General features: G+C 43.3%; 2 protein-coding genes across 2 annotated transcripts; one reads left to right on the forward strand and one right to left on the reverse strand.

Moving 5' to 3' along the window:
• The first annotated feature begins 5,409 nt into the window (after positions 1-5,409).
• Positions 5,410-7,989, forward strand: LOC105017335 (ataxin-1). Its single transcript, XM_029113676.2, has 2 exons — positions 5,410-6,505; positions 6,832-7,989. The coding sequence occupies exons 1-2, from the start codon at positions 5,426-5,428 to the stop codon at positions 7,198-7,200; spliced, it is 1,449 nt and encodes a 482-aa protein (XP_028969509.2). The 5' UTR covers positions 5,410-5,425; the 3' UTR covers positions 7,201-7,989.
• Positions 7,990-8,795: 806 nt separating this feature from the next.
• LOC105017334 (bone morphogenetic protein 7-like) lies at positions 8,796-20,736 on the reverse strand. Its single transcript, XM_010881859.3, has 7 exons — positions 20,168-20,736; positions 11,628-11,817; positions 10,531-10,679; positions 10,178-10,384; positions 9,866-9,942; positions 9,568-9,678; positions 8,796-9,433 (listed from the first exon to the last, which is right to left on the reverse strand). Exons 1-7 carry the CDS (start codon positions 20,565-20,567, stop codon positions 9,284-9,286), a joined length of 1,284 nt encoding a protein of 427 aa, XP_010880161.1. The 5' UTR covers positions 20,568-20,736; the 3' UTR covers positions 8,796-9,283.
• Positions 20,737-23,507: the final 2,771 nt, after the last annotated feature.

Consider the following 23,507-nt stretch of genomic DNA (forward strand, 5'->3'; position numbering starts at 1 on the left):
AGTAGGTTAGGGCTTTGTGGAGCATACCAACTGGTCATTCACAGGGGGAGGAGCTTAGCGTGAGAGGGGCTGAAAGGGGAGAGCAAGGCACTTATACATAATAGTGGACGCTACCAAGTCAGTAGACAGACACTTGCTTTGGTTATGTTTGTTTTGTTCTTTTTCTCCCTCATTCTCTCGCTTCTTCTCCAGGTCTGTCTCACTCTGTCTCATTCCTTCTCGTTCTCCCCTTTCTCCTCTGTGTCTCTCTCATGGGGTCAGTTGAGGTGCACAAAATGCAAAGTGACAAGATACAAGACTGTATTGCCATTAGTGGAATAGCATTGATGTTATTGAACAAGTCAAAATGGGTTTCATGCTTACTCCTTATAACAGAGCACACAAAGTTTTACAGCTTCGTGCATAATTCAATAACTTTTTTACATCACAAAAAAGAAGCCAACACCCCTAAAAATATAGTACTGTGTTAGGCTAGACTGCAAACTATTTTGTCAAGGAATGGAGATATATATAAAAAAGATATTCGGTTTAATGGTTTACTTGATTGCAGTGCAGCTCTTGTACTGTTTTTTACTGATAGCTAATTGCATCTGTAGGAATTGTGATACACCTAGTAAAGTGTATTTGATGTGTACTTTGAATGGAAAAAATATTTCCCTGGAATTACAAAAATAACATTCATACAACGCGACAGTCTTGTGTGAATAACCCCATCTAGTGGGGAAAACACTCCTTTTCACCGCAACCCGACCGACCCTTTGGAAACACATCCTCTGTCCTGCATTCCAAAAGGTCATGTGAAAGGTCATGTGAAAAGCTGTAATTGTCTGATGTGTATCGGCCCAACACGGGCCTTTAGATAAACTGCTGTACGCCTGGCAATATCAATGGACTGTTGAGAATATTTCCTGTGAGGTAGCAGTCTGTCAACTGAAAGCCCACAGATGCTGATAGAGGAAGAGAAATGAGGGGGGCAGGTCTTTTAAGGTTTGTCTGCACGCCTTCGCCCATGGCATGGGTTCATGGGTGCAGATGTCGACTGCAGATGCTCTACGGTTGTCTGGTAGAGGCGGGAGTGATTTGTGTCAATAAAGTTCTAGCTAAATGTCAGAGAAGTGTTGGCTGAGGGCGTTGACTCCTCCGGGTTCACCTCTCAACATGTCCTTTATTGTCTGACAACGTGTGTGGGCAGAGGAAGCATGGTGTGATTCAAAATGAGAAGCTCTCTTCACCTCTCTCTAATGGGTGTGTGTGGGAGAAGTCAGCACCGGGGCTTTACCCTAAGAGCACAGAGCATGTGTAAATTACATTGCTTTCCAATGCGTGAGAGATGGCTGAATCTATGGCCGTGAATACTGCTCATTCTGAGTTATAAAGTAAGGCTGAATGGCAATATGAAAGAAAAGACAAAAAGAAGCAGAATGAAAGAGGGGATATATTTTTATGTTCCAAGTTCAAGATAATGCCTGGTCTGAAGGTCTCTAGAAGTAAAAGCGTATCTCTTCAACTGTTCACACTGTCTGGCGTTCAGCTCAGTGGATCTGCTGTCTCTCCTCCATGTCCAACAGTGAGAAAACTACGAGAAGACTGTTGGTGTACAGAGAAGTGGGAAGTGAGAGTTTTATCGACTATGGGAATATTCAACATCTGACCATTTCAATAGCTGTGAAACCAACAGATGTATTTTCAGAATGGAATCTCGGTTTCAGAACTATATGTTCCCTAGAAGGTTTTTGCATTCAGCTGGGTAAATAACGATGAAAGCCAAAGGTGTGTAATGCCCGGAACATTCTAAGCTATAGATTTCCTACCCTCACCCCGACTTGGCTGAATGCCAGTCCCATCAGGCGGCCGTACGCCTACTATCAGCTGAGGAGTATCACAGCAGTCTAATTATACACCCGGGGAAAAAGGGAGGGAGATGTAGGGGTGAGAGAGAGGGAAGAGGAGAGGGAACGAAGGGGGAGGGGAGAGAGAGAGAGAGAGACAAGGAGGGAAAGATGGAGAGAGTGAGTGGGAGGGGAGGGGAGAGTGCTTGAAGGGAGAAATGGACTAACAGATAGAGTGAGAGAGAGTGGGAGAAATGGACTAACAGATAGAGAGAGAGGGAGGGAGAAGGAGGGAGAAAGAGGGAGTCAGAAACCAGAGAGAAGGGAGAGGAAGTGTTGTGAAAGAGAGAGAGGAGAGAAGAGGGAGTCAAGACGGAGCTAGAAACAGAGAGACGGCGCTACAGAAAGGGAGTGAAGGAAGGAGGGAAGGAGAGGGCGAAGCAAGTCTGTTAGATAGGTCGACTGGGCTGTGGAGATGGTGGAGGTGTAAGAGAGTGGGAGGAATCAGAGAAAATGCGTCTGTCTGAGTAAGGCTGTCTGGATGTTTCCATTTACTGTGCAGCACACTTACTGAAGACTCACCTTCACCAGAACTAAAAGGTAAGGAATCAACTCTCCAGATGTGTCTTGTGTATGTGCTAGTTATCAAATGAGTGTGTGTGTGTGTGTGTGTGTTTGTGTGTGGGAGGTTGGGATTGTCTCATGAAACATTGCTTTTATCTCAGACTAACCAGCAAAGTAAGGTTAAAATGAATCTGTATTATTTTCCCTTGTAGCCATTAAGTGAGCATGTTTTAATGTTACGCCTGACATTAAAAAACAGGGTCAGTGTTAGACATGCATCTAATTGTTAAAACGTAATACCGTCTGAGATTACGAAGATTTAAATCAGATCATTTACTTGGCCGTCATTTGTAACTTTGTAGATCGACATTTTGTTGCTTGTCAAACGAATCTCTGCACAAAATATATATGCGTAGTTCAGAACTTTGACAACCCTACTATTTCAGTAATATTAACACAACTGAGTACAAATTGCAGACTTTCACGCACTGTACAAAGATTGGATATCTTTAGTTGTGTAATGACAAGCACAGGAAGCTGAGCTCAGACGATACACTTAATGATATTCCATTGTACCAGTATTCAGGTTTGTCAGCCCAGTGATTGGCCTCTGCCTGTTCTCCGCTCCGTGTTACCAATGTTTCCCGTACAGTCTCTGTTCCTGTCTCGTGAGTTCATCTAGTCCTTTACACGCTCAACTGAAGGTGCGATCCAAGTCTATGAGACGTGTCAGTCGGCTAGTGTGAAAGAGCATCATTCAGCCTAACAGGTAGCTGCGGCCTGCTCTGCTGCAGTGTAATGAGAGCAATGTGTTTGATGACGGCCTTTAGACCGCGGCTTCAGCTTTGCATCAGATTACACTGTAAAGTTTTTGAGTGACATCATTTAAATAAAGAGCTTGTTCATTTCAATAGACAAGGGTAAGTGTGTGTACTGACAAATGCTATCTTTACAATATGAGCAGTATAGATGAAATGCCAAGTAGGATGAGGTAAGCTACTTTTAAGGTTTTTTAGAGATCAGAACACCAAGAGGGATAATGGTTTTAAATGCTTGTTTTTGGTCAGGGTCATATTATTGTTGCTATGCCGCACCGTAGGTCAAAAACAGAAGGAAATATAATGTTAATTAGGCTATAATTAAGCAATTTGGCATGAGGTGGTGTGATGTGTGGCCAATATATAACATAGTTAAGGGCAGCTCTTAGGCAGGATGCAATGCGACCCCAACCCCTAATCTGTGGTATAATGTATATATACTATTAACCCCTGAGGTGCCTTGTTTCCTAATTATAATATTACAAATCTTAATAACACAATTTGAAAATGTACATTTAAAAAGTTACCTTTAAGTCAATTCGCAGATGCTCTTATCCCAGACTACTACCAGTCGCGAGTGCAGACATTTTCATATATTCCTTTGAAGAGCCGCAAAAGCAGTTCTTTGTCAGAACCGTGGTAAAGCGTATGGTCTCACACGCAACAGCTTTCAGCCAGTCATCATTTAGGGTTCAGCCGCCTGGTTTCTAATTTATTACAACTCATTAATCAATTGGAAGGAATTAGGTATAACGGTGGCTTTCTCATTAGACAGTCCGACTGAGGCATGAAGTTTTCATGAACATGGGTAATCTTTTCTGAAGTCCAGCGCCCCTGATCCACGCTTCTCCCCGCTCACAGTTTACCACAGTATGTACATTTACACCACTCTACATAGTTACCATAGTAACATCTTCTGAGGGAGATCCAGCACAACTGTCGTTCTCTACCGAGCCAGACTTCCCATGTCAATCACACTCTCAATGCAACAGTCTGCGGTTTGAAAGGTTCTCATTTGAAAGCGAAGGAGAATTTAGCAACGAGATTTCGAGGGCAGAGTCGCCATCTGTATCACCACAGGGGTTTCGGAGAGAGTGAGAAAGGCCTGAAAAAGGCTCTGTCTATCATTTCTAGAGCAGTTGTTAGAGTGGGAGAGTAGAGAGACAGAGGGTGTGAGGGGGGAGGGATCAGGTCTGATTTCGACTGAGTACATTGTGAAAGTGTGGTTTATGAAATGTAGAATCGGAATGTATGTGAATAAGTGGACCGGCTAGCAATGTAGTGCTAAGGAATGCACGAACAAATCTTGAAACTACCTCTTTTACTTTTGCCCATTTTTGTCTTTTTTCAGACTGGAGTATTGAGACTGAGATAACCTTTGACCTGTCTGCCAGTGATGTTTTACCAGGGAGAGACGCGACCCCTAGCCTGCCTCTATCAAGGGAGGCTTATGTGACTTAATCTCTCCAGAACAACCTGTTAGCTGGGGAAAACACTCTGTAGACAGGGGAAGAGTCTCTGTAGGCAGGGGAAGAGTCTCTGTAGGCAGGGGAAGAGTCTCTGTAGGCTGGGGAAGAGGAGAGTCTCTGTAGGCTGGGGAAGAGGAGAGTCTCTGTAGGCTGGGGAAGAGTCTCTGTAGGCTGGGGAAGAGAAGAGTCTCTATAGACTGGGGAAGAGGAGAGTCTCTGTAGGCTGGGGAAGAGGAGAGTCTCTGTGGACAGGGGAAGAGGAAAGTCTCTGTAGGCTGGGGAAGAGGAGAGTCTCTGTAGGCTGGGGAAGAGGAGAGTCTCTGTGGACAGGGGAAGAGTCTCTGTAGGCTGGGGAAGAGGAGAGTCTCTGTGGACAGGGGAAGAGTCTCTGTAGGCTGGGGAAGAGGAAAGTCTCTGTAGGCTGGGGAAGAGAAGAGTCTCTGTAGGCTGGGGAAGAGGAGAGTCTCTGTGGACAGGGGAAGAGTCTCTGTAGGCTGGGGAAGAGGAGAGTCTCTGTAGGCTGGGGAAGAGAAGAGTCTCTGTAGGCTGGGGAAGAGGAGAGTCTCTGTAGGCTGGGGAAGAGGAGAGTCTCTGTAGGCTGGGGAAGAGAAGAGTCTCTGTAGGCTGGGGAAGAGGAGAGTCTCTGTAGGCTGGGGAAGAGGAGAGTCTCTGTAGGCTGGGGAAGAGGAGAGTCTCTGTAGGCTGGGGAAGAGAAGAGTTGCATATGTGACGGCTTGGTGAACCAATGAGCAGCACAGCAACCCCAGACCTAGGGCCAGGGAGAGAGAGCCTCCCACCCAAGAAAAGAGACCCCAGACCAAGCATCTCGGAGCAGCTTCCTCTTGGCACATTCAAGGTCCCCTACCCTCATAGGAGCCAGAATGTTGTCAAGCCCTACAACGCATTGCCCTCGGGCCTGCTCCGACCAGCACCTACATCAGTTCCCCAACTTTACCAGCCTTGGACCCAGTCCTGCTCCACAGCCAGCACCACCAGAGCCAACCCCTACCTCCCCTCTCCGGTCAGGGACAGTCACGGCTGGGCTGAGTGGAGGGAGTTCTGTTACAGAGGTTGGGCTGCCGTGCCGTCTGGGTTGGACGTTCCCTACATTCTCCATGACCCCTCAACACAGCCACACGACGCCCCACGCCACCCCTCCGTCTACACCCACTCGGCCCAGCCTGTAGGGCGGCCCGGTGGGGAGGACGGAGGCTATAGGTGGAACTTAAATCATATGGTGGGGGAGAAGTCAAGTCCACACACAGCACAGCAAAGCAATGGTAGACAAAGGGGCCCACACTTGAGAAGGGGCAAACCGGGGGGGCACCAGGCCCGACCTAGCACAGGGAGAGGCCCCGCCCCTCCACACACTGGCCTGTCTCCTACTGCCTACAGGGATGGACCCTATCCCCCTGACCTGGTCTATACCAACCACTCCAAAGCCCACAGGTATCCTGCCTTGGGGCAATGTTTTTTGGAATCTGCGGCGCGATCTCCCAAAAGACCGTCCCCCAGTGATCAGTTGACAGAGAAGTACAGGACCGTGATGGAGAAGGTAGAAGTGTCTCCGCCCCGGTCCTCCCGTCCCGCCACTTCTCCGGACCAGCTGCCCTGGCTGCTGCCTCACTTTGCCGCGGGCTCTCTAGTCGAGCTCAGAGACGGGCAGCTGAGGAAGGTGGAAGACCTTCGGGCAGAGGACTTCCTGATCGGGGCCGAGGCCTGTCCGGAGCTGCGCCTGAGCAGCTGTACAGTACAGAGCATCTCCCCCTCAACAACCCCCTCCCTCTCCCGCCTCCACATGCTCCTGCAAGAGGAACGCTCTCAGGTGAGCCAGGCCTGGTCCTCCTTGGCCTACAACACCATTACCTCACACAGGGCTCAGTGTGTTTTCAGTCAGCGTGTGTCTGTTGACATTTCCATATTTTATAACATGGAATTCAATACAATATACCTTACCTTCTTTGCAAATAGTACACTACATTAAGATTTTACATCAGAAGGTAATGTAAATAAAATGCAAATTAAATGAATTCCTCACATTCATCGTGACACTACATGTTGTTGCCAATTCCCAATTACAGAACTCTACCGCCGCCTAATGGTCAAACAGAGGTACTGCGTTGTTGTAACTCAAAGGTCCTCTCCCCACAGGAGTGTCTGGACGTTTATGTGGAGTATCCATTCTTCGTTCAGGGTCGTGGCTGGTCCTCCTGCTGTCCCCAGAGGACAGCCCGTCTGTGTGGCCTCCGTTGCCACCAACTCAGTGTGGGCGATGTCTGCCTGGCTCTTATACCTATGTCACCCTCTACACCTTTACCTTCCCAGCCCGAGGGGAAATGCACCCCAGCCGGAGGGGAAGATGGGAGGCCTAAGCCCCTGCTGACGTCCTCCCCACAGACTGCCCTTCCCCCTGTTCCAGACAGGCCCACAGAGGGGCAGAGAATGGGACATACCTCTGCCAGGAAGAGGCGTTGGTCGGCCCCGGAGCTGCGTGGCCCGGGCACCAATTGTCCTTACTGATGAAAAAACTTTACAACACGGAGAGGGAGTCAGCCAAAACTGACAGTAGTTTGGTTTTCCTTATGTCAACCTCACACTATTTCCATGTGTTCTGGACTGTCTTTTTCTCTCGTCTGTTTTGTAAATACTAATGAGGTTTATCTAGATGAACTCTCAGGATCCCCTAGGGATAGAGAACTGAGATCCATAGCAGGTACCAGTCTTGAAGCCATGCATTATTAGAGATGTAAGATGAAGAACATATCAGGCACAACATATTACCTTAAGCAAACTCCACAGAAATGACATTTCAAATGTAACACCCTATTTTAAACACTGTATTTTATAAACTTGAAAAAAGAATTCAGAATGGTATCCATGAAATAATATATCAATATTAATATCTGCTATTTAGCAAACGCTTGTATCCAAAGTGACTCACAGTTATGTGAGCATACATGGGTGGCCCAAGTAGAAATGAAACCCACAAGCGTTGGTGTTATTAAATAAAAAGCGCCACGCCTAACCGACCGGGTCACCAGGACCATGATTCAGGGGGAATATAGTATGTTATGCGCTACCTCTATGTCAGCCACTTTAATAGACCTAACTATTTGCTGTATTTAGAGCGGTGAATGTTACAGTACGTCTCAGAGAGTTCCACTGGCTCCCTGTGGTACTGTGGTGCTGTATAGCTGACAGCTGTTGGTGTTGCATTATGCACTGGTATCTGTTCTGTTACCTCAACTCTTGCAACAGTTTGACAATCCTTTATGTTATGAAACTAGAACTTTAATATTATAGAAAATATTTGTGTAGAAATAAAATACTGTAACAGCAGATGTTTACAAAAACACACACACACACACATATATATATATGCTAATAAAGCCTGTGATAGATGATAAAGCATTTAACATTTTTTAAGTTACCGTGTTTTGCTCAGTGTGTGCAAAAATTCCTTTCTGGCCAAGTGATATTGCCCCTACTGTTTTTGACAGTTTCAGTATATTTAGTTGCTGTAATCTGACGTTTGTTCTATTTTGACAGAAAATACAGCCTTGATTCACCCACCTGCAGGTCTGGAAGGACATCAAAAGGCAGCTGAAGCTGAATGATAGCTCAGAGCTCTCTATCTGTCTCTCGAGAACAAAAAAGCATGGCATCGCCGGGACCATATGCCTCTGTTGTGCTGTGCCGAGCTTAGTGATCTATGCCTCTGCCACCTCCTCCAGGATATCAAACCAACAGGGCCTGTTCTGTCAATCCCACACAGTCTAGTATTTACTATCAGTGTTATCATCACTCACAGTGGCTGCCTCTGAATGTGCAAACAGACAACCATATGTTTTACACCTGACTTACTCACTGCAAACTATACCATCAACATGCATTCTGCTCAGAGGTAAGATACCACTGCCATTTTGTTCTCATCGACAAACAGAGAAAACCCAGCTGTTTGGGAAAAAATTTACTATGCTGTAAAACAAAGAACCACGGTTTTAATGTCATCCGAGGTATAGGTTTCATGCAGAAAATGTTTTACATGGCAGAACAGGATTCATCTTTTTAAAAGACACATCTAAAAATGTCTGCTCGTGGATAAACAAACGATTGTACAATTCAAAATTTGGCTCGGTTTCTGTGCATTTCTAGAATTTCATTTTAGTTCCGATGTGTCTGGAGTGGGGGCTGTCTTTGGTTTTCATCATTCATCATTTTCTGTCTTTGTTCATCAGTTAAATACGCTGATAAATAAACCGATGACACCTCATTGTCTGTGATGTTTCAGTCCTCCATGGTGCTAAGTGGAAAATACATTGAGGTCTCTCAACGAATGTCCTGGTTTCTTGCACCACGCAGGGGAGACAACGCAGATGCCAGAGTTCTTTACAGTTGAGCTAGGGCGACTCATTGCACCCAGGCATCGATATAGAGCATCTTCGTCAATCCTTATTCACTTGCTCGTTTGTTCCCAATACCAGGGGACGTTTGGTCTTAACAGACCTAAAGCAGTTACTTAGGCTGTAAAATAGTCCCTATGCCCTGCCCCCTCTACCTCCACAAGCACCAGCGTGCCCTGAAAGGGGAGGCACGACGACAGTCAGTGACAGCCGCACGCTCTCACCACCATGTTACGGTACTTCTTCAGGATGACGTTGGAGCTGTCGTCAAAGTAGAGGACTGAGATGCCGTGGAGCTGAGTGGGGGCGCAGCAGGGTTTGGGCACCGTCTCTGGGTTTATGAAGTGGACCTGGAGAGTCGTCAGATGTTACGAGCGGTTAAGGGCATTTTCTTTCGTTCAGAAAGCGAAGAGCTGAGCACATGCCATGTTCAGCCCCCCTGATAAATGTAAAGCGACGGTTTGAAGAGTAGAAATATCCTCACCAGTGTCTGCACAATGGCGTGATTTGTGGCGTTCATGTACGAGTTGAGCGGGAAGGCGCATTCACCTTGACAGTAGTACGCTGCGTAGCCCTCAGGGGCGATGATCCAGTCCTGAGGAGGCAAAACCGTTTAGGATGGTGTCAAACCAGGCATACAACAACACTCCACGCAACAGACGCTAAACGGAGAGACACTGTCGTGTTGGGTACTGAAGTAAAACAGCGAGGGGGGGGGGGGGCGGTTAACAGAAAACAGAGGCATAAGGACCTGAATGACAGGAGGTATAAGGCTACTGTACCTGCCAGCCCAGGTCTCTGAAGCTCACGTACAGCTCGTGCTTCTTACAGCCCTGTTTTGGGTCGTTGCTGAGGTTCTCTGAAAGGCAAACAGTGAAAACAAACAACATTCAAATGAATCGATACCATTGACTGGGAGCATTGTCCCCTCAAATGGAAACCTTTCTGCCTCCTGTCATTCGTAGGATGAAGGTTTTCATCAACAATAAGTACTCTCATGGATTAAAAGAGCAGCCAGTTTTCTCTCATTATATTTGTTTATAAAAATCTGTCCATTTGGATCTGGTGGCTGGATGACCGGCTCACTTGCGTACCTGTTGCAGCCTCAGCAACCTTCAGGGCATCCTGGGAATTCTTGGGGTTCTTGGAGCGGTTGGCGTTGCGCCCCTTGTGGCCGTGGGCGGAGCGGACACTGCGGAGGCGGACTTCGGTTGCCTTGAAGAAAGCCACCATGAAGGGCTGCTTGTCCTGGGGCCCACTGCCTCCCACAAGCCCCACTAGCCTGGGGTTCACACTTTGGCCTGTAGAGGGAGACAGACCGATATGCACGCTTGACTCCGGGACAGACGTGACATGTTTGAATGCAATGTTACAGTATGGGGTACTGTATGTCTATCTATGGGCCATACTGTGCCCGTAAAACGGTAGTTCTATGACAGTGACTCACCATCCAGGCTCTCCAGAGACAGCTGGAGGCCCAGGTTTTGATCAGGGTTCACAACCCACTGGTTACTGGTGGCGGTGATGTCAAACACCAGCCAGCCTTCCTCAGCAGGCCACACCACACGTGTGTCCAGCAGAATCAAGTCCTCCTCACTGGGGGCACACAAACATCTAACATTAGATACAGTGCAGAGAGTCTCATAGTTCGGTACTTGGCAAAAACAACTTGCAGACTTAGTTGCTTCATGAGTTACTATAAATCCGGGTAAACACAGTGCATTCATTTAACATTGCACTACTCCTCAGTGGTAGTTTTATCTGAGTTGATCCAGACGGTAGATAGATATCATTCTAATGAATTGCAGAGAGAGTCAAGATTAGCCTCCCGCAGAGAACCCAGTCAATCCAAAACAAGAGACAACACGCAGTGTCAGTGTTGATTTAGCAGTACCTATAGCCGTTATTGAGGGTGCTATCTCTGTATCACAGATGAAAATTCCCAGACTGATTGAAGTAGACATCCCAGCTCTGGGGAAGATCTTCCAGACAATGGCTTTGTTTCCAGGCTGAGGCCCCCAGGGCCACTACTACACTACATTTCTTTGTCTTGCCGCCTGGTTGTCTGTCTGATAGTGATGTGTGTCTCTGAATGACAATGATGTTGTTCTCAGCACCAACGTAGCGTCTCTGCCACCAGAGTTGGGCAGGCCTACACACGATGAGCTCTGATCACCTGGCATACACGCTGGGATATTATGTGTGTGTTGGGGTGGGGTGGGGGGGAGGGCATCAAATGGAAGGGAAAACGTCTTAAAAGCAATGTGTGGTCCAGAACCTGAACGCCCTAGAGGGGATCAGTGGGGTTCCACGAGGCTGAGTGTGGTCTACCCTCTAAGAGGAGAAGAGTTGTGTAGGGAGGTGTGGGGGGTTGTACTCCATAAATGAGAATGGAGGGGGGGGGTTAAGTGACTGATGGAGGAGTAGGCAGTAAGGGTGTTGTTTGTTGGGGAGTTCCACTAGATAAAGGTGGGGCCTCGGCTGTTTTAGGCACAGGGCTACTGTTATTATGCCACACATAAAGATCAATGGGAAAGACGTCACCTGTAAGAGGGCTCCTGTAGCACCTGGTACAAGCTCACACGGAGGGTCTCGTTTTCACTGCGTTCCCTGGCGTAGTCCTTGTAGATTCTGAACTCTGCAGCGGTGACAGCTTCTCCCTCTGGGATCCGGGACATGTCAAAGCGGAATTCCCTGTTGTGCTGGGAGGACAGTTGTTCCTGATCCAACCCAACTGTAGTGAAGAGATACAGGGAGAAGTTACTCAATACATATCCCAACAAATGACAGATTGAAAAGATACAGGGAGACATTACTCACTATCTAACCCAACGAATGACGGATTGAAGAGATACAGGGAGACATTACTCACTATCTATCCCAAACAGGGAGACATTACTCACTATCTATCCCAACGAATGACGGATTGAAGAGATACAGGGAGACATTACTCACTATCTATCCCAACGAATGACGGATTGAAGAGATACAGGGAGACATTACTCACTATCTATCCCAAACAGGGAGACATTACTCACTACCTATCTCAACGAATGACGGATTGAAGAGATACAGGGAGACATTACTCACTACCTATCCCAACGAATGACGGATTATTGTTGTTCTTGTAGCACAACTCAAACACTATTATGAATTGGCCAACACAGCTAACACAAACAACACACCAAAATCCACTAATACAACTAAAACAACCAACATAAACAATACAACCAACACAACCAAAACAACAAAATCCACAAACATTACAAAAAAGAAATAACATCAAAAACAAAACAACCAATACAACTACCACAATTAGCACAACAAACACAACCAACACAACCAACATAATGAACACAACCAACATATCCAACACAACCAACAAAACTAAATCAACTAACCAAGCCGGTGGAGGGTAAAAAGCACCACCCTTTCCCCGACATGCCCTGGTCTTTGAAACACTGCCAACACACTCACTGCTGTGAATACAATCAGATCCACAGCCAGTCCGTGGTACAATTTTGTCAAAACTGTCTCAGAATCAAAGTATTTCCGCTCCACGTTGCTCAGCCCAAATCTCGGAAGCACTGTGTCAAAAATAGGCAACTCGTGCTTCCGTGAGAGAGCTGATTGATCTAAACATCAGTGCATAAAGTGCCAATGTGGGGAGAAAACCACACTCAGGGCTCAATTTGGCTCTACGTTTAAATTGCATACATGTGCTGACCACAAGAAAAGCCCTGTTAAAAAACTGAAGGGGAAACCACAGCACCCATCCCAAATGCTTATGCATACACTCAACCAGCACAGACACACACACACGCACACACACACACTATAATGCCTTGATATGTTGTCCATAATCCACTTCCCTATAGGATAATACACCTTCCCACACATAAAGCGCAGGGCTCTGGGGGTCAACATAGAGCTATAGTATTTACGTGAAATGGGATCTGTAATTCTGAGACTAGGCCAGAACCCGTGTACAAATGGATTCCCGACTGTCGTAAGGAACCTCTTGCAGGGTCACCGCTGAGATCCACAATGTACCACCCTGCCCCGAAACAGCTGAGCCACGCTCAGACTTTCCAGAATAACGGCGGCGTGGCTGAGCCAGATATTTCCTGGAGGTTTCCAGCGCTGTGTTTTTATAGCGTTACCCAAAGGGCCTGTCCTTGGAAAGCTTGGTGGAGGTCTCCGGAGCAACGGGGGACTTCCCACATATTAGGTGCGCAGAGTGGAGCAATGATTACCCACCTTAAACACATCCTGACCACAGGCAGCCCCTATGACATCAGACATCTGTCTCACTGATGCCTGGGTATTGTTTCAGTGCCGAACACACAGACTCACTCAACTAAGTGGAGCACACAACGCCTCTAAACCTAGAAACGACTCCTAACCACACACAAAGACACACACACACACACACATCCAATGAGATCAGACCAACCGTTCACCGTAAAGAAGAGCATTCTGAACCCTGCTAGTCATTTGTTTGACCGCAATTAACCGCTGGAAAGAAACCAGGGGCGTTTTTATGAAGGAATAATTGCTTGTAAGAACTTGGTGTGTTTACGTTAGGGACCATTAGCTCCATAGATCAGCCCCCAGATATGCAAACGTCTTTCTGTGAGGCATTTCAACACTTTTCTGAGCTCATGGCTCATGGTTTAACGGGCCTTGTTGGCGTGGCACAATCATTAGCCTGTTTGTTTATTGTATCATTAATCACAGATGCCACTCAAAAGAGGTGAGTGATATTTTTTATTGTTTTAAATCAGACAACATTTTAGCCTAGAAAATGCATTTGGCAATAAATTAATGTAAAACAGGGACTAATTGTCAGACACCAGTCTCTTGCCTAATGAAAAACACTTGCTTAATCAGATGTCTTAAGTGCTGCCTAAAGACATTCTACATTAACCACTCCAACTACCCACTTAGGTTCCTTTATAAATGTCTATATGTGGAAGGTTGACAACATTCCATCGCTTTTGTTCTAAGACACCATTTTTAGAAACAGATTATTTAATCCATCAAAACCTTACACCTTCCTTGGCATTTCAGCAGAAACTGCGGATTAGGGAAAAAGAAAACAATCTTTCTTAAGGGGATAAAACATAATTGGAGGTAGAATTAACAGATTTTCAGAATAAATGCCATATATAATCCTTTTACTCCCCCCAAATCAGATTAGCATGATAAACATCAGCTTTCAATTAAGCCTGTTGGATTCACAAAAAAAGGCCCCATTTGACCATACAGAACCATCTTCTTTATTTAATTTGACTAGGAGAATGCTGAGAGATGACTAGGCCTATCTCATATTCCCATATGTTACAGGTGTGTAGTCATGGGAACAGAAACCTCCAAGAGAAATCTGTGTCAGCCTATGGCAGACTCCCAGCAAGAAGCAATAGCAGTGCAGGAATGCAGATCAACTGAGTCCAACCAAGAACCATGCAGTCAGGCTACAGACAGATTACTAGAGCAGCCTGAGCTCTGTATTTACTATGGCTACAGCTCCATTAGATCAACATAGATGAGCAGGAATGGGTTTAATGGACACAGAGTGGGCAAACTAGAATCGTGGTTGGAGATTCTAACACCCCTGTGTCAATGAGTGTGTGTGATCAGGTTTAAGATAGCAAAACTTGATAATTGGGTCCCAACAAGCACTTTTCTCGGGTCCCAATATGGAAAATTTTATTTCCGGCTTAGCAATTAGGTTTAGGGAAACATTGACAAAAAAAAAGGTTAAGTTATTGAGGTTAGGGTAATGGTTAAGAATAGGTTTAATGGATAGGAAGCATGATTTTTTTTTAGATTCCTAGTCCTCACAAAAATGAATGTGTTAGAATGTGTTTAGTTTTAGGTTTAGGTTTAGGCATGAAGTTTATAGACTCCAAAAAAAAAGTTTTTCCTTTGTCCTTTCAGGCACTTTTAATGTTTATTACAATATTCCCTTGCATGTACCATTCATAAGCATATTACACTCATATGTATCTATAATACTCAATACTTATACCATACTGTTCATACTCCATCCACCTCCATCCTACTATTTAAGAAAATGCTGCTAGTTCATACTGTTATGTATATTACTGCCATACTTGCCATATCTATAATATTCAATAACACTCCCAACTGCTGCTAGTTTACAGTAAGCTTTCTAAACCACTGCTAGTGTACAGTGTTATGTATATTATTGCTTTATCTTCTAGCTATATTTTTGCTGTGTATATATTCTTCTTAATTCTCACTACGTAGTTGTATTTTGCTATGCCATCATTCTTAAGCTTATTACACTCATATTTATCTATAATATTCAATTATTCTACCCAGAGGCGTCGCTAGGATCACAATACATTTGGGGCTTAACGCACCCTCCCGCCCCGCCCGGAACAGAAAGTACAAGCTTTTGAATGTACACGCAGAATATTTCAATGTACACTCTAGCGGCCTACACGTCCACATCGTCATAATGCACGATCGGAATTATAGATTAATAGAGCAGGTTTTTTTTTATTATTATTATAATTTTTGTTCCATTTGAGATCCGGAGCTATTCATAAAAGATCCGGGGCTATAGGCCCGGACGCCCAGGGTTAATGACGCCACTGATTCTACCAATTGCTGCTAATTTCCACTGTGGTCGGAGAAGTAAATCCTTTCAAGTTCAAAATGTAAATGCACTGAAAAGCAACGGTTTAGTTAATCAATATAACCCTTAAGCTAGCCCCCCACTATTTTTTTTAGAAAGGAATGGAGGTATAAAAAAAAATTGGAGATCGGAAGGCCAGAAAGCTAGCTACACATTTCTAGTAGACACTCCAGAGAAGACTACGGTCTGTCATTTGTAATACAAATAAAAATGAATGATAATGTAATGTAAAATAGAAAGGTGGCTTACGGGGGTTGTATATTTACGGGGGTTGTATATTTTAACAATAACACTAACGAACTACTGAAAAGATTTCCCATTAATGACATGCTAGCTAACAGTTGTCACTAGGCTAATAATCATCAGGAACACAATTGCAAAATTGTGCTTGTTTCACAGATTCATGTTTGTTTGGGTTCGAAGGTTGCAACATATTATGTTCAGAGGAAGGGAGATCCGGTTGTTAAATGTATCTTTTTTAATTATGATACATTTTTAAGTACTTTATTTAGCCCATTCCGAGGTGAATGGGCTAATGACAAAATCTTCTTTTTTTTTTAAATGATTCAGAATGATTAAGAGAAATCTCGCCTAGAAACAGAATATACTGTATGTCGATGTTAATTTACTACAAACTATATTTGACAAGATTATTTTGGCATAGTACCGCCGTTTCTGTGATTTTTGTTGGTGTTGGATGGATGAAGACAGAGTGGACTTTAATTTCTTTAAGTCATTAGATCTGTGTCTAACACAAACTATGAGACAGGTATACTTTTAGCCAACCTTGACCAAAAATAACCTTATTTTGCTAGATTTCACCCTTGTTGTTACTCTAAAAATATTTTTTCTAGATTTTCTAGTGACGTCCCTAGTGCATGATGACGCTGTGTTGTTCGGTTCCTTTGGCAAATAAACCTTGAAACTTTAAACTGTAAAGGTTTTGCTAAAATATTGAACATTCCCAGGAGTACATTGGATTCCATCATTGTGAAATGGAAGAGCTTTGGTATCTCCAAGACTCTTCTTAGAGCTGGCAATCCAGCCAAACTAATTAATCAGGCAAAAAAGGAGGTGACCAAGAACCCAATGGCCACTTTAACAGAGCTTCAGAGTCTCTCTGCATAGATGGGAGAATCCGCCAGATGGACAACCATCTTTGCAACACTCCATCAATCAGGCCTTTACGGTAGAGTGAATAGACAGAAGCCACTCCGGAGTGAAAGACATATGGCATGCAGTCTGAAGGACTCAGAGAGCAGAAAAGATTCAATGGACTGATGAGACTGAAATCAAACTATAAGGCCTGAATACCAAGCGCTATGTCTGATGAAAACGAGGTACCGCAAATGCAACAGTCAGCCAAAGCCTGTGCTGTGCCGATCGTTCCATGTCTATGTTCTGTTCTAGTTTTTCTGTTTCTTTGTTCAGTTTAGTCTTGTTAGTGAATTGCTTTCACCTGTGTCTCATTAACCCCTTGTTAAGTCCCTATTTAAGTTCCACCTGCCCTAGTGTTTCTTGTCAGTCATCGTTAAATGTCACCGTTGCTGTGTTTCCACGTTTATGTTCCTGAGAGCAAATCATTGAACGTAAGTCAGCCTTTTGATTAAGGAGACATTTATTTACATGCCTCTGTGCTTGTGTCTTGCCTGCTAGAGCCGTGACAGCTAATCACCTGGCGAATACAGTCCCTATGGTAAAACATGGTGGTGGAGGCATCATGCAGTGGGGATGCTTCTCAGTGGCAGAGACTAGTGAGGGTAGATTGATGGCAAACCAATATCTGATAAATTATAAGTTAAGATAACAAAACAAAATATAGAGAAAGTCAAGGGTCTGTAATGCAAGACTTACCAAAGGCACTATACGTTTTGTTATATTGTTAAGTTTATTGGTCTGAAGGAGACATATATATCTGTGATATTAAGTACAACCAATATTAAGCTGTACATTTTTATTTCATGTTAAACTGTGTACAATAAAAAAAAAAAGCCTTAATATTGTTAGGTTAAATTATGGAAATTTAAGAGGAGATTTTTCAATGTTTACCAGATGGCATCATTCCCAATGCATTACTATGACATTTACATTGTTTTGTTAGAGTTCCATTGACTTCTTTACCACATGTATGGCTGATATACTCTCGAAATGTCCAGATACACTTGACTTGAGACGTGCTTTCATTTGAATACTATTACTACTAGGTCTGAGCCTCCCCGGATTCCTCAAAATGAATCAATTTACAACTGCTTGTAAGAAAATAACTCTCTTGGGGGTTATGTTAATTCAACTTTCAACTTCTTTGAATACACCTGACTTGATTTTAATTCCAAAGAAACTTTCCATGACTCCTCAGAATGGATAAACGAACAGCTTCTATTTCGACACCAAAAAATTATTGAAAAACAAGCCAAGAACCCTTAGAAAAATATAGTTTACTTAACTAAACTTTGAAACAAAAATAAACTGTTTAGGGTAACCAAAAAAAAGATTTGCATCCAAACTATAACTTTTTAACCCTAAAAAGCCTTAACCTAACCCTAACCCCACCAAAAAACGAACTATAGCCCTAATCCTACCACTACACCTAATCCTCTCTAAATCTAAACTCTAAATGTGATCCCTAACCTACACTTTTTGTACACACAAGCATAGCCGAACAAGGACACAGACAGAAAGACACTCAGCTCTGACAAATAACTCAAATATCTATTTCTGTGAATCCAGCTGCAGAGCTATATCAGTAATAGATTCAAATTTACAATGAAAAATATATATGCTCATTCAAAGAAGGTAAATGCATTGAATAATATCCTATCGAATGAATCACACTGACTTATTATTGACACAATGTTAACACATTGACCCTAATCAAACCCAATCGCACAAATCTTTCAAATTAAAAGTATTGTTCCTGTTTCTTATTGAACCTTGTGTAATGAAATGTGTATCGAATTATGCTTGAAAGAAGAGGCATCTCTACCTTAAACAAGCATTCCTTGAACCAGGACACAGTTTCTCCTCCTCATATGTGCGTATGCACTTAGTTCTTCCTTTCCTCCCTAACTCAGTCACTCTGCCCTGCCTCACAAACTCATTCACACAGACACATGAAGGAGAAATGGGACATAAAAGTGTAAAAACGGTCAAACCATTCCTGATGATAAAATGACATCCTTACACAGTAGACCATAAAGGCTCAACCTGAATTCCTCCTGTAAGGCCCGAGGCAAGACCACAAAATGGAAATGGCCTGACTCTGAGTGAAACACCAGATCCAGATGGGAGCCAGAGGCACCGTATCGTCTGCTGTTTCACCATAGCGATACCAGACCTGCGGTGAGATCTCCAAAGGAAACAAATGCAGGAGTTTGATTTTATAAATGCAATACCCCCCCCCCCCCCCCTCATCCCATTAATGCCCAACCACCCACCCACTGCCAGCTGTCTTCAGTAAAGAGTATTTAGATGCAATACCTGAGTCGTTGTGTCCCTGTCGACTTGTCACGCCCTCCCCAGGGTAGTGAAAGGCCTCTCCAAGTCACGGACGTGTAAAACAAAGACACGCTTACGATGCTTTCCCAGAACTATGAAGGAACTTGGGGGAAATTGGACCAAACAGCAATGTTGTCCTTATATTTACAACTCAGAATGCAGGCCAGTCTCATTTAAAGTTAAGAGAAAGTTACCTTATAAGCCTCCACATTTAGAAGCAGCACAAGAATTCAATGTCATGCACACAAACACAAGAACTTAGCTAATGCACGGGATTGAACAATACAGTAATATCTGGAATGTGCCTTCAAACAACAACAAACCACCGAAGAAAGCTTTCTTTATCCTTTATTTGTTATGCCAACAGGTAAACTGGAAGTATACCTTCTTTCTACAGTCAACTCCAGTATGCCTGCTTTCTACAGTCAACTCCAGTGCAATAAAAAGATAAGAACCTAACTGTTATCTGGATAATGGCTGGTTCCTCAACAGGACAACATCTGCAATAAAACACCACCACTTCACCTTGCTTGACATCTGTTTGTTAGGTCAATGGGCAGTGTTGTTCAAAAACCTGGACACTATAAATAACCTTTACTACAATTTTCCAATAGAGTATATCTACACTTGTGATGAGGCAGAGTCGCTTGGATGATCAAAGCAAGCATTAGGGTGGTTTTTTTTATCAGCATCGAAATCCCAGGGTCGGAAAAAAATCATCATCTAAAAGATGTTACATTTTTGCGTATAACTTTAGGTAATGTTCATGTGTTCAGTGAAAAAAGGTGTTCAATACAGTGGTGGTTATTTTATTTTCTTTTTTTTGCTGTACCATTAATTAGCCTGTGCAAACAACAACGTGTACATTATTCATAAAAGATCATTGAAAGTCTATATTGAAACTCATGGCATTGCTTACCAAGATTGACAAAGCTCATCACCATGTCCGCATCGTTGAGGAAACGGCTGTCTTGCGAGGACACCATCGGGGGGGGCTGAGTCGTGAACACCGGTTTATAATATGAAAAGCCCGTGGGCTGTTGTCTGTCACTTGAAATTGTGTTGTACAAATCCAGCATGAACATCGGCGCTGCGTTTTGTTTGGTATCGATGTGCGGCCGCGGCCGGTGCGGCAGCCCTAGAATAGAGAGAATTTCCCGCTGCATCTCGCGTCGCTCCTGGTTCCTCAGGCGACGCTGAATAAAGCTGGAATGAACCTCGTTATCCAGAGTGTAGTTTAAAAAAGTTGTCTCGGCCAAAATACAATAACCCCACGCAAGAATCAGAGCGAACGCGAGTGTATGCAATACATTCACCATTTTCAAATGAATGCGTGGACTGATAACACCTTATGTACTTAGAAGTCCATATGCATTAGAGAACAAGCTTTGACTTAGTAGTAGGCTTGTCAATCTATCATTAGCCACAGATCTGCATTGCTGTGCACCACTCCGGTTTGCTATTTGGAGTGCGCTCTTGCCCACGCGATGTCAGGCAAGCCCTACTAGGCCACCTGACTTTATTGACTTGCAGTAGACTACTGGGAGGAAGTCTGAGGACCCGGGAGGTGGGTTTCGGGATGGGATTTCCCTATGGGGGGATGAAGGTGGGGAGTGGCGAATGTAGAACTGGGTTAGAAGTTGGCTAGTGTACACAGTGATTACGTTTGCACCTTTATCTTGGTAATGGGTGTGGGTGGTGACTACCTTAGAAGCGATTAAAATGTTTTAAATCTAATTGTCCTGTCAAACTCTAGTCTGTATATGATTGCAACTCGTGCAACATCTGACAGACAGGTGATATTATGACTAGTTAACTCGCCTGGTAAACTTGCAAATGTGTAACAATATTACTTACCAGCTCTTAGGACTACACGCAACTATAATGCATAGTAAGTATACAAGTTAAACTGTAGGCTAAACAAACTACATCACACTGAAATATGCTGTCAACAGAAAAATAAGAGAACACAAACTGACTACATAAGTGATTCCAGGGATTATGCTGCTATTCACTGTGCAAATGTTTGGTTGCTTGAATCCATACAAAATATATAATCAGAAAAGATTTCAGTTTGGATATTTCAAATTGTTACCCCATTTAAGACATTGCTCCATTTTAAAATGAACAGGCTGCCTGGCAATTTTAAAGGGTATTTTTAACATTCCAATATAAGAACATTTCCTTAATATATCTACAGTAATAGTGGTCTGTATATTGGCAGTAAAAGTAATCTATTCATGTTAATATTCAGAAATGTAATTTTTAACAGCTATTGTAGGCTGTTTGTAAATCAGGTGGAGGGGAATGTTGGGTATGTGTGCACTGTTGTAATTGAACCAACTTCAACAAGATGGGACCTAATGGGCTGTATACAGCCATTCCTGATTCCACTGGTTACTCCAAAACACTAAGAATTTCAGCTGACACTGACTGGCAACAGTCGACAAACTCTTGATGCCTAAATTAACCTATTTCACTGGTATCACACCAGTGAGTCAGGCACCAGTGGAAAAGCAGCATAACTGTAACATCTCAATGCCAATACTTTCGTTGAATTATAATGAATGTTTTGTGTCATGTTGTCGACTGATATCCAAGTAAATATGTCTGCCAGGCACACAGAAATGCATGCCTCCACCCTCGGTGTCAATACAGGGGAAGGAAAACATTTATTTTAGTAATACCATACTAGCATATCTGTAAATTCAACATGGCAATAAGTATTAGTTTTATCATGTGGTACTGTATCTTAGCATTCAGTCCAACTCAGCAAAAGTGATAACGAAATATTTTCGGGTGATAGGTAAGGTTAGGTATACAATTAAAACAGAAGCAATTTGAAAAGGGTTTGAGGATTGAGGTTTGGCGAAGGAAAGGAATGAGTTCAGTAGTGAGATTAAACATGTCATTTTGATACAGCATTGAATACCACTGTACATCTGTGACTACTGTTGTTGTGTGGTGTCCCAGGATTCCCCACTCCACTGCCCTAGTTCACTCTTCTCTTCAGATGAACGGCTAAATCGAGACCAACTCAAAATGTTTATGCCATTTAATTTGTTTTTTGAGAAGTTTAAATGCCTATAATATCAGTCTAAAGTGTCTTTTTTTCATCCTGTGATATCACAAATTCCAATAGTATTTTGCCTGGGTATGAGTAGTTCTGTGCCAGATTACCAAATGTCATATGAGTGCTCCCGCTACTCATCTAGAGTCAATTTAAAGGTAATGGGGGATAATCCTTTAATCCCTCGTTCAAACCACCAGACACCTTTGAACCTAAACAATGAGTCGGAGTCTCACCCACGTTGTGTGAGTGATCAACAGCAGCACCATGAAAACACATGACAAGAGAGGTGCGAATGTAGCCACGGATCGGAAACAAGGTGTGAAGCACCCCAGAGCTAGAGGTAGTGATGGGGGAGAGCAGAGGGGAGGGGCCCAGAATCTCACAAAAAACAAACACACACACACACATCAATTGTTACATTTTGTTTTTGTAGAAATAGGTGTGACTGAACAGTAAGAATCCAGTGAACCGATATATACAGCTTCTAAAAATCCTTGGCAGAAATACTATTTTAGTGTAGTTATGGAGCCATAAAACCAAAATATAATCCTAGCTATATATACTATGTTTGTCTAATGATTTTCTATTTTAGTAACTCAGTCGACTTTCAAAGTGTTTTTGCAATCCACACAAAGTGTGCAGTCTGAGACCTCATGCCATGAACAAAGCCTGTTGTTTAACCCAGAGGGACCTATCAGTTTTCAGGATTGAAGAAACTGGAAGTTTCTCAATAGTACTTGTGTCACAAGAGAAGATGCAATGAGTATACAACTTGTCTCATAGGGCTGGATTAATCAAAAGGGAAATATCAAAAGCCATGTTTCAGATTTGACTTTGCCACATATTGTACCTGGTGATAAACAAAATGTAAAATTAATATAATCTATACATTCAGATAATTCAAATAAATAATTTATTATATAAATATTATATTTTCAGAAACTTTCATAATGTCTCATTAGTTGTCAATGCTGCAACTATTATGACACAAAGTTATCTACTTTGTGTTAAGCCATTTTATTAACAGGCAATTTTCATCGACTTTGTGTTGTTTGTTTATGTTTTGGAAGTTCATCATTATCATTGTAATTATTCACAATATTTTACTGTACTGAAAGTTTTTATTAAACTTTTAAGTAAGACAGGAATCAATGCACCTGGATACAGCAGCAGGGGTAAATGCAAA

This window comes from Esox lucius, chromosome 17 (assembly GCF_011004845.1).
Source record: "Esox lucius isolate fEsoLuc1 chromosome 17, fEsoLuc1.pri, whole genome shotgun sequence".
NCBI lineage: Eukaryota > Metazoa > Chordata > Actinopteri > Esociformes > Esocidae > Esox > Esox lucius.

Bases quoted from the DNA above. Each gene is read 5' to 3' on its own strand.
- LOC105017334 (XM_010881859.3), bottom strand. From the start codon at position 20,567: ATGGTGAATGTATTGCATACACTCGCGTTCGCTCTGATTCTTGCGTGG. The intron at 11,818-20,167 runs GTAAGCAATGCC...TCTTCACTACAG, and splicing joins GATGAGCTTTGTCAATCTTG to TTGGGTTGGATCAGGAACAA. The intron at 9,434-9,567 runs GTGAGGATATTT...ACGACTCTCCAG, and splicing joins ACGCCATTGTGCAGACACTG to GTCCACTTCATAAACCCAGA.
- LOC105017335 (XM_029113676.2), top strand. From the start codon at position 5,426: ATGAGCAGCACAGCAACCCCAGACCTAGGGCCAGGGAGAGAGAGCCTC. The intron at 6,506-6,831 runs GTGAGCCAGGCC...CTCTCCCCACAG, and splicing joins TGCAAGAGGAACGCTCTCAG to GAGTGTCTGGACGTTTATGT.